The sequence below is a fragment of the Haliaeetus albicilla genome, chromosome 6, assembly GCF_947461875.1.
Source record: "Haliaeetus albicilla chromosome 6, bHalAlb1.1, whole genome shotgun sequence".
Classification (NCBI taxonomy): domain Eukaryota; kingdom Metazoa; phylum Chordata; class Aves; order Accipitriformes; family Accipitridae; genus Haliaeetus; species Haliaeetus albicilla.
In genome coordinates this window covers 38,695,688-38,705,875 of record NC_091488.1, presented here as the reverse complement: position 1 = coordinate 38,705,875, position 10,188 = coordinate 38,695,688, and the positions used below count along the sequence as shown (strand labels likewise).

The 10,188-nt window shown below is 46.9% G+C and overlaps 1 protein-coding gene across 3 annotated transcripts; it reads left to right on the top strand.

Moving 5' to 3' along the window:
• Positions 1-1,170: 1,170 nt before the first annotated feature.
• NFKBIZ (NFKB inhibitor zeta) lies at positions 1,171-9,688 on the top strand. Of its 3 annotated transcripts, none has more exons than XM_069785592.1 (12): positions 1,171-1,516; positions 1,954-2,093; positions 3,010-3,046; positions 3,158-3,261; positions 3,398-4,161; positions 4,609-4,714; positions 5,043-5,189; positions 5,548-5,611; positions 6,256-6,425; positions 7,072-7,182; positions 7,301-7,468; positions 8,136-9,688. In XM_069785592.1, exons 1-12 carry the CDS (start codon positions 1,282-1,284, stop codon positions 8,187-8,189), a joined length of 2,100 nt encoding a protein of 699 aa, XP_069641693.1. In that variant the 5' UTR covers positions 1,171-1,281; the 3' UTR covers positions 8,190-9,688. The 3 variants fall into 3 exon arrangements, with proteins under 3 accessions (XP_069641693.1, XP_069641692.1, XP_069641694.1); XM_069785591.1 differs by having other exon boundaries at positions 3,155-3,261; XM_069785593.1 differs by having other exon boundaries at positions 1,330-1,455; positions 3,155-3,261.
• Positions 9,689-10,188: the final 500 nt, after the last annotated feature.

Here is a 10,188-nt window from a genome sequence, read left to right as displayed (position 1 = left end):
TTGGGGGCAGCCACGGTGCTAAAAACGTCCTAATCGCAACCTCGTGGACAAAACTGCAGGCTCGTATTCTAGAAGGTGGTGACCTCAGTGGAAAGGAGGAAAGCAGAAATATTTGCTTGAAAAGTAGAAACCTGAGAAGTCTCCCCTGTGAGTATTGGTAATAACTCAGTAGCGTTGTTAACAGTAATCGCAGGCACACAGTTTCGCCCACTTTTTGTTTCGGCTTTGTATTGCTTACCTGCTTCTCCCCGCCGGCCTCAACCGAGAGGCTTTGCCACCGCAGTATGGTGCAACCTAAAACCAAAATAACTTCTGCATCTGCCCCCTGCCTACTACAGGCTCCGATAACAGAAGAAAAGAGATGACTCATCTCTTTTGTGAGTAACTGCTCACGTTCCCCTTCGCTCTGGTTGCTGCCAGCTTGAGGCACAGGACCAAAAAATCCCCGTGCTCCCAAGCCCGTGTCCCCAGAGCCGAGGCCTGGCAGGAGCGGGGCGAATGCTCCCGCGCCGTCGCCCTTGGGGCGAGGGGTACGCGCGCATGTGTGGGGACGCGAGCCTGCATCGGCAGCGGCGGGAGGCCGAGGGCGATGCTCGTGGTTTCCGCCTCCGCATCTGCACGAGAGGGTGGAAATTTGGGGTTGCAGGGGTTGCGAGCGGGGGCCGCAAAAGCTGCCGGAGGCCTCCAGGGGCTATCTTGGAGGACAGGGAGCGAGGTGGCATCCATCGCCCTCCCCATGCCCATCCTGCCCATCCCGCCGCATCCCCATCGCCCCCATCCCCATCATCCCCGTCATCCTCAACCCCGTCAGCCCCAACACCATCCCCATCGCCCCCATCGCCCCCATCCCCATCATCCTCAACCCCGTCAGCCCCAACCCCATCCCCATCAGCCCCATCCCCATCAGTCCCATCCCCATCATCACCCCCACTCCGGCGCTGCCTGGTGCCCACTGCGGACCACGGGCGGGGCGGGGCGAGCGCCGAGCCCCGCCTCCCCTTGGCCCCGCCTCCCCTTGGCCCCGCCCCCTCGCCCTGCCCCGCCCCGGGCGCGGCCACCTCCCACCGCCCTTACGGGAAGCGCGGCCCCGCCCCCGCCCCCGCGAGGTGCGTGTTGGCGGGGGGGGGGGGGGGGGCGGAGCCGCTATAACCGCCGCCGCCCGGGCCGCCGCCCCCCAGTCGCCGCCGCGCCGCCCGCCCAGCCCTGGCCGTGCCCGCGCCCGCTCCGCCGCCCGCCGCCCTCCTCCTCCGCCGCCGCCGCCCGCCGCCCCGCGGCACCGCCATGATCGTGGAGAGCAGCCGGGACGCGGCGCCCGATGGCGGCGACGGCGGCGGCGCCCTCAGCAGCCCCATCAACCTCGCCTACTTCTACGGGGCCTCGCCCCACTCCAGCGAGGGCAGCTGCTCGCCGGCGCACTCCGCCCCGGGCTCGCCGGGCTCCGACTCGGACCTCTCGGTGAGCAGCCGCGGCGGCGGCCGGAGGGACCCCCGGGGCGGCGCCCGCCCCGCGCTGCAAGGTACGGCGTGCCCCGGCGGCGGTGGTCCCGGCCCCCTGCGCCCGGGGGGAGGGCGCGAAGCCGCGGTTCCCGCGGCGTCCCCACCGGGACGGTCGCGGGCCGTTTTGGGCTTGGAAGCCCCCCGAAGCGGGGAAGAGCGGGAGCCCGGCGTCGGGCAGCAGCGTTTCGCCGGCGCCGGGCTGCTCCCAGCCTTGCGGGAGCGGGCGGGGGGTTCCCCGGGTGAGGAGGGAGCCGCACGCCCCTGAGACGGCGGAGCAGGAGCAGGTGCGGGCCGGGGGGGGAGACGTCGACTGGGCTCGTCTCCGCTAAACCGGGCGTTCAGGTTGTTTTCCGGAAGCCTTCCCGCTCTCGCTTAAATTTTTTTCTTTTCCCCTTCTCTTCTAAGTGGCAACGGGGTCAGCGGCTTAAATTGGGGTTTTGTTTTCGTTTCTCAACAGTTGAACAGCACATGGGGGGAGGGAAGCAGCACAGAGGCCCTTTCCAGGGGGTCCGTGTGAAGAATTCCGTGAAGGAGCTCCTGCTGCACTTCAGGAGCAGCAAACAGATGTCCTCGGGCTCCGCCGCGGAGGAAGGCAAGGTAACCCGCATTTTTCAGCACTGACATAACCGCCTTTAATGGGTACTGAAGCTGGCAAAAAAAGGCGTGCGATAACGCTGGCAGTGAGCTTGCTGCTTTATCTGATGGGGATGGAGGCAGTGTTTTTCCTTTTCAAGACGTAATGGAAGAGCAGAGCTGGGAAGAAATTAGTGAGAAGGCTTACTGGGGGAGAAGGAGGCACTTGAAAATGTTCTTACTGAGCTTGATTCTCTACAGGGAGTTTGGATAAAGATGCGTTTGTGTTACGAAACCACAGAAACTCCCTGTTAACTCGAATGAGGTCATTCATTGTAGGAGTTGGGGAATCTTCTCAGAAGAGAATCCTTTCTTATGCTGTTGTGCTCCTCCGTGCAGAGCGCACAGTATAAAGGCAGACCCCTCCAGTCTGAAAAGATAGAAACAGAAAAAAATATAGGAGATTCTGGGAAGATTAAAGGGGATTTTTCTGGGTTTAGAATAGGCTTTCTGAGCGTCTCTTTGTGAGCTTCCTAGACAAATGTTGTCACAGGAAAATTTTTGCATAGAAGAGTTCACGGAGTTGAAGTAGTATAAAATTGGCTGGCTTATTTATGTTAAAAAAAAAAATAATCCTCAGACCTCAGTAAGGAACAGTGTCTTGCTCTAGATTTTCTTGACTTTTGTGGTATTGTAACAAATAGCTTAAAAAGCCTTAAGAAAAATGGTGGTTTTCATTTAAGTTCTATAAAAGTCTTTCCATTTTCTAACCTTAATTAAAAGCAATTAAATTAGGGTTAGACAATCATGTACTAGAATTATTCTAAGGTATATTGTATGTTTACAGAAGCAAGTCGCTGCTGCTTTCTTCTTGGTTTTGTTTTTTTTTTTTCCTGAAATAACATTATAATAATGGAATAATATGGATTTTTCTCAAAAGGCACAAGGAGGATTGGTGAACTACGAGCAGTACACAGGTAAAAAAGCCTGCCCCCCTTTTTTTTTTAAATACCCTGCAATAAGATTTTAAAAGTGGATTGTAAGAGTAACCTCCAAATAAATTCTAAATTTTTTTTTCTTTTCAGCAGAGCTGAAGAGCATACTAGGTCACAGTGGCAAAAGAAAGGCTCCTGAGCTCCTTTCTGATGGACCTTCTTTCAAACGCCAAGCTAATGTTCACCCACACCTCCTGGTAAGCTTGTAGTAACTTTTTCCATGCCTTTATTTTTCAGTTTGCTTTGTGTGGTCATAAACTACCAGGTACAGCTATACCTGTAACACTCTGGGGCTTGTTTTGATTTTTCTTTTTTTTTTTTTTCTCCTGACAGACACCACCCCAGACACCAACTTCTATGGATAACATGGAGGAGACTCATAAAAACGACCTAAAGCACGACAGCAGTTCTGATCTGCTTCAGAACATCATAAACATCAAGAACGAGTCAAGCCCTGTTTCTCTGAACACGGTGCAGGTTAGCTGGTTGCACAATGTCTCCAGTCACAGCTCACCTGGCGAGCAGTACCAGGACAGCCCGGGAACACAGGCTTTCTCCCCGTCCCAGAAGTACCAAGCATTCCAAGATCACACTTCCCAGCATGTGCTTGATCCACCGCAGCATTACCAGTTCCCTCCATCCCAGAACCAAGATTTGTCGCAGAGCTATCCTTCAGACGCCTCCCTGGAGTACAGGCCGTTTGCTGCCAACGACCAGTCTCCTGGCTACCAGCAGAATACATTTGAGAGCCATGAACTGCAGTACTGCCCGCCGCAGAGCTTCTCCTCCCTCTTGAATGACTCTGAAGGCTCGGAGAGCATCTCTGCTCCCCTCCAGCCGCTGCCCAGTGCCCACCCACAGGCTGATGTCGGCTCCCACGCTCCGAACTTCAGCTTGCTTTCCAGTAACATCTGTGGTAGTCTGGAGCGCAGTGTCTCTTTGGCTACTTTGAATGTCTCTCTACCTGACCAAAACATCGCCAGAAGCACGGCGCAGCTGGGCAAGTCATTTTTTCAATGGCAAGTGGAGCAGGAGGAAAACAAACTGGCTAACATCTCTCAAGAGCAGTTCCTTGCAAAAGACTCGGATGGAGACACGTGAGTGCTGTTTGTCTCGGTGTTTCTGACATGGAAGGGTGGGAAGCGTTTCTGTTTGGCTTTTGGTGGACCATGGGGTTGTAATGGGAGCAGTTCATTAGCAGTGTTTGTGTCATGAGTGCAGTAGTTCTGCTGATCAAGTGAAAGGTGTGGTCTTGCTCATGGGCTGTGATGCACAGAGTTGCAGCACACTGAGTGATAAGGTGTTTGTATTGTCTAATTTCAGGGACTTATCATTAGACTTTTATCTAGTAAATGGGGAGAAAAAGATTGTAGTTTAGATGCTTTAAATTGCCCTGGGAAGAAGGTACCTGTGTTCCTGTCTTAGTCATGCAGAGGAGGTCTGAAGCTGGCAGCGTAACACCCCTCCTATATGTTTGGATCTGTAATGACTTGAGCCCTAGTTTGTATGGTGGCGTAACTCTGTGTTTCACCTCTTTCCTGCAGCTTCCTTCACATTGCTGTTGCGCAGGGCCGACGAGCACTCTCCTACGTTCTTGCAAGGAAGATGGCTGCCCTGCACATGCTGGATATTAAAGAGCACAATGGCCAGGTGAGGTTCTCAAAATCTTTGCACCTGCTTTGTGCACCTGAGTGCTTCTGCGTGCCTGGACCTTGAGGAAGATGTAGTGAAATGCTTATTTAATATTAACCCTGAGATTCAGCCTGCATGCTAATATTAACCTTGAGCTATTAATACTTCTTGGGATCACCTTGAGCTGGTAAAACTATGTGCTCTGCTTCATTTGTCCTGGCTTCCTGGTATTCATAATCGCTGCTTAAATAATACCAGGTAGCTAGGCTTTTTATTTGTTTTAGTTGGTCTTTCCTGTTAGAGATCAGGTGACTAATAGTTTAAATTTTCTTCTCGATGTTTGCAGAGTGCTTTCCAGGTTGCTGTGGCTGCCAATCAGCATCTCATTGTGCAGGACTTGGTTAGCTTGGGGGCTCAAGTCAACACCACAGACTGCTGGGGTAGGACGCCGTTGCATGTTTGCGCTGAGAAGGGGCATGCCCAGGTCCTTCAGGTAAGAACCAGGCAGGCATAGCTCTGCCCTGACTGTTAACGCTTACACTTTGTATTAGTTGTCTTGGGAAACCCTGAAAACACCACTCCTCTCTTTATCTTTCTCTCTGTGTAGCCTTGGGAGTATGTCTCAGGGCTCCACAGTAATGGCTTAAAGTAAGACTGAATTTCACATGAAGGTTCTCACCAATGTTTTAGAGTAATTTGGTGGAATCCTCTAGTCTATGAAAACAATAAATAAGTCTCTTCTTAATGCCATTATTTATTGCAACTTTGTTGCAGTAAGACTGTATACAAGCTTGAGGAAGTAATATGTGGTTTGGATAAACCTAAATGCATACCTGTTCCCACTTTTGTAGGCAATTCAAAAGGGAGCCATGGGAAGCAATCAGTATGTGGACCTTGAGGCAACAAACTATGATGGTGAGTAGTTGAGTTTATAATTTACAGAGTTACTGGATGTTACAGCGTTTTATAGTTGCTGATGTGAATGTTATCCTGGGTTGAGAAGCAATAAAATGGAGCATGTCTTTGCCAGGTTGAAATTTACAATTACAATTGAAATTACATTACAATTGGCATATCTGCCAGATAAAAACATGGTTAGTATCTGCCTGTCGGGACCTCTTTCCTCTTACATGTGATTGCTGTGTTTGGCATGGAGGGTGTAGGTAGTAATTGGCTATTGCTCAAAACATTTGAGTGCTAGCAAGACGTTGGTGGATACAGAAGCCAGAATCTTTGGCACCGGAGAGCTGTTTTAACTGAACCTCTTTTCCATGTAACAGCTCTTTCTAATGTACATTTTGTAAAAAAATATATTAGAAATTAATTCTTTCATTATCTGTTGGCTGAGAGCTCACAGTAGGTTGCTACTTAATTCCTTTGGTAATGGACAACCTAAATCTCAAGCCACTCAGGAGCAGTCACTGTCACTTATGAGTATGGAACTGTCCCTGGGCTTCTTGGGGGTAGAAGCGCCTTTATCCATCCTTTGAAACAAGCAGCCACTCAATACTTCTGTATTGTATTTGTTTATTAATGATGGGTTTTTTTCTGCTGTTAAGGTTTGACGGCATTGCACTGTGCTGTTCTGGCTCATAATGCTGTGCTGCATGAACTGCAAAACAGTCAGCCGCCTCACTCCCCTGAAGTCCAGGAGCTTCTGCTGAGAAACAAGAGCCTGGTAGAAACCATCAAGACTCTGATACAAATGGGAGCCTCTGTTGAAGCGAAAGTAAGTAAAATTACTTTGTCTGAAGTGCCAGATGCAGAGAGAATGTGGAAGCAGAACATGTCCCTTTCTCCCATGCCACATTTCAGCTTTATTACAAAGGAAGTAGACTAATTTGAAAGCTTCCCTACAGCTTAATGTACCCAAGTGGAATGGGAATGTTGCATTTATTCAGAGCAAGGTATTATCAATGCAAATAAACCCTGGGGAAAGAGGGAGGTGACAGTCTAATTTTTGGATTAAGAATGATGCTATGCTGGCTGCAGTTAGTTGTCTCTTAAAAGTAAGAATATGTTTGAAGCAGTCTGAGGTATCTGTAGTAATAGGGTGCTGATGATACCTTGTTCTTGAACTGCGAATTTTAATTAAGAACTGCTTACCTGTCCAGTTTAGGTCTATGCTGGGCCAGACCATTACTTGATATAACATTTGATATTTTGGCTGTGTAAGCTTACTGCCAAATGAGATCTGGTCCATTGTTCATTAGATATATTAAAATATATATTGAGATTGACTTTTAGTGAATTGTAGTCCAAATAAGTTCGTTCAACACTCTGCAGTTACTTTGCGTTCTGCTTTACTTGTCTGTATGTTCACTTTGGATAAGTGAAGCACCTGCAAGGAAGACTAACAGTTTCTTTTTTGACAGGATCGTAAAAGTGGTCGCTCAGCTTTACATTTGGCAGCAGAAGAAGCAAACCTGGAGCTCATTCGTCTCTTTTTGGAGCTGCCCAACTGCCTCTCTTTTGTTAACGCAAAGGTACAGTGATTTTTCTGGAATGCAGATATAATTTTGGATGTGCACATGTGTGGCACCGCGAGTGTCCTGAGAATCATGCCCCTGCCTTTCCTTCACGGAGTTACTTTGTCTTCTCCAGGCTTACAATGGCAACACTGCACTCCATGTGGCTGCCAGCCTGCAGTATCGTGTGAGTCAGTTGGATGCTGTGCGCTTGCTAATGCGAAAAGGAGCTGATCCAAGTGCCAGAAACTTGGAGAATGAGCAGCCAGTTCATCTGGTTCCTGATGGCCTTGTGGGAGAACAGGTAAAAAAACCAAACCACTCTCTCCTCTGCTCCCATCTGTCCCTGTTTACACAAAAGCCATATAACTCTCCAAAAGTTTCTTTGGGGTTTTGAGTTGCAGCTTTTAAGGAAAAGATTTAGCAAATGCCATTTTATTCAGGGATCTTTGGTTTTAATGTCAGGATCAGGCAGAATACACAAAGACCTGAAATTATAGGTTTCACTTGTAGCTTTTTTCCATCTCAAAAGCTTTTTCCTGTCAAGATAGGTTTTTTCCTTTGTAACCTTGCAACCTACTGGAGGTAATATGCTTTCTCTTGTTCATCTCAGTATGGCCTGAGATCATGCTTTTGTTGGTCTTGTCATAATTAGTAATGGCAGTTCTTAGGCCTGAATAACAGATGAAGAAAACCCCCTTTTCCTAGGAGCTATACAAATACATGATGAAAGAGGTGACTCGACCTAAGAAGCTAATAACTTAAGCAACTGAGTAATTCTGTTGCCTTTCATTGGTTCAAATGCTGTAAAATTGGATCAATTCTGGTGTAACTGAGCTCAGAACCTAGGCTCAGATAAATGAGGAATGCAGAACCGGGGTCTAGGGTTTGATTTTTTTTTTTTCAGATTATCACTCACTTTAGGATGATGAATACTAATGTTTTTGTCTTTCTTCTTTTCTCTTCTCCAGATAAGACGTATCCTAAAAGGGAAGGCGATTCAGCAGAGAGTGTCGCCATTTTAAGCTCCATGTTTCTTGGAGTTCAGCAACTCACACTCACTGTCAGTCAGGCAGTCCTAATGTATCTGTAAATAGACCATTTGCCTGGTGTGGGCAAATGTTAGTTGTTTCTATGAAACAAAAGTATTTTGTTCACTATCATATAGTGGGTTATATAAGAGTTAAAAAAAAACCCCAAAAACAAACCCCAAACCCAACAATCAAATTCCTCTGAGCAAACGGGAATGTTTTCATTCCCAAGAATGTGGAACACTTGCCTGGATACCTGGATTTCATAGCTACGGCAAGACTGATTGTATTTAAACAGCCATACAGACAACTTCTGGACAAGGACAGTTCTACACGAAATCTTTTATTTAGAAAGGCTGATACATGTCAACAGTGCAGAGTTGTTGTTTTGTTGTTGTTGTGTTTTTAATAACACTTAAGTGCAAGAGAAATCAAATATTTTTGAAGTTGAACATTAATTTATGTAACTGTAGCTTTCTTCCAGTATCTTGTGCAGGATTGTATATAGTCACTGGCATTATTGTACAGCTGTATAGTTCTAAAAATCTATTGATTGCTTGGGGAATGAACTGAAGAAACAAGTTCCTTGATCTTGAACTTGCAAATTGCATATAGAGTTTTAATACTATACTGGTGAAAATCAGGTAAATTCTGTTGTTTTGAAAGACTGAAGACCGGAAGTACAGTTAAGGTAGATTGTCCCTAGCACTGATTTGTGCATGCTTTTGGAATTGTTGATAGAACATGAAAAGCCATGCTTCTTTAGGGGACTGTATCAGTTTTTCTCATGCCCAGTAGAGGTTTTTCTTTTGACGGGCAGTAGACTGAGGGAGAAGGATCATGACTTCTATCGTGTGTATATAACTTTGTTGGACTTTAAGGAATATGATCCTAATTCAGTGAAAGTATTTAGCATGTACTTAACTGTTGATGCATGCTGAAATCTCTCCATGTTAATTACAATACTTCAATACCTGTAAGCCCCACTAGTGTTGGTAGGACTTAAGCACATGCATAAGTAGTTTGCTGAATTGGACTCTAGTTAATTCTAGAGACTTAGTGTTTTTCACCTCCTAAGCAGAGTTAGTCCATTTATGGTTTTACCTTATAGGTATAGTGGCTAGCCAAGTAATATTTGAAGTTAACGTTTTTCTATTTTTTAATAATTGTGGTTATTAATGCAAAATGTATACTGATGATGCTGTATACTTGTGTTCTGTTGGAGAAAACTTCCTCCTCCTATCACTTTCTGAATGATCCACGCTGAGCTGTAATCCAGTAATATGTTCTCTGTGTGGTCTTTGCTCTTAAACTGTTTTTGCATCACATGCAATTCTGTGCCATAACTGTTTAGTTAGTCTGATTGTGCTGTTTTGACACAGTATGTCTTGTAGACAAGCTAAGTGAAAAAATCTGATATGTGGAGGCCTAGTTGCGATGTATTTCTTGAAGGTTCTCATGTAACCTGTGTTCGAATAAACATGCTAATTAAATTTTGGTGGTTACTGTCTGTGATACAAATAATGATGATGAAATCAAGCTTGAGATAAAACTGATTTAGCACGGTAATACTGTGAGGCTGGTGAAGATCGTTTGTTATGGATGAAATGAAGTCTTCATCCTGCTGTTTATGCTTTTTCTTGTTTGATGCTGGTTTTGGAGCTGGCGCTTGGGTGTTCTGGGTCACGCACCATGCAGTTTTATTGCGTGTGTGTTTAGTAGATGTGCCCCAAATAGAGTTAATAGTCACCAGGTTGTTGAAATAGCAGGTTGTCACCTGAACACTTGTCCCTGTGTACTTGAAACAACGATAGCAGTTCTGACAATGTCATGTTTTCCCCATGACTTCCTTGCCTTGGTCCTCAATTCTTACAGCTCAGGTACAAGCAGTCACCTCAGTGCAGGTGGAAGCGTGCATGAGCAAATGAGGCTATACACATGGGGAAAGACTGTCCTTGCTCCACAAATACAAAGATGGGCTCTGAGCTGGCCA

Coding starts and splice junctions, on each gene's coding strand:
- NFKBIZ (XM_069785591.1), top strand. CDS start 1,282: ATGATCGTGGAGAGCAGCCGGGACGCGGCGCCCGATGGCGGCGACGGC. Junction 3,262..3,397: donor ATGTTCACCCACACCTCCTG/GTAAGCTTGTAG, acceptor TTCTCCTGACAG/ACACCACCCCAGACACCAAC. Junction 6,426..7,071: donor GAGCCTCTGTTGAAGCGAAA/GTAAGTAAAATT, acceptor CTTTTTTGACAG/GATCGTAAAAGTGGTCGCTC.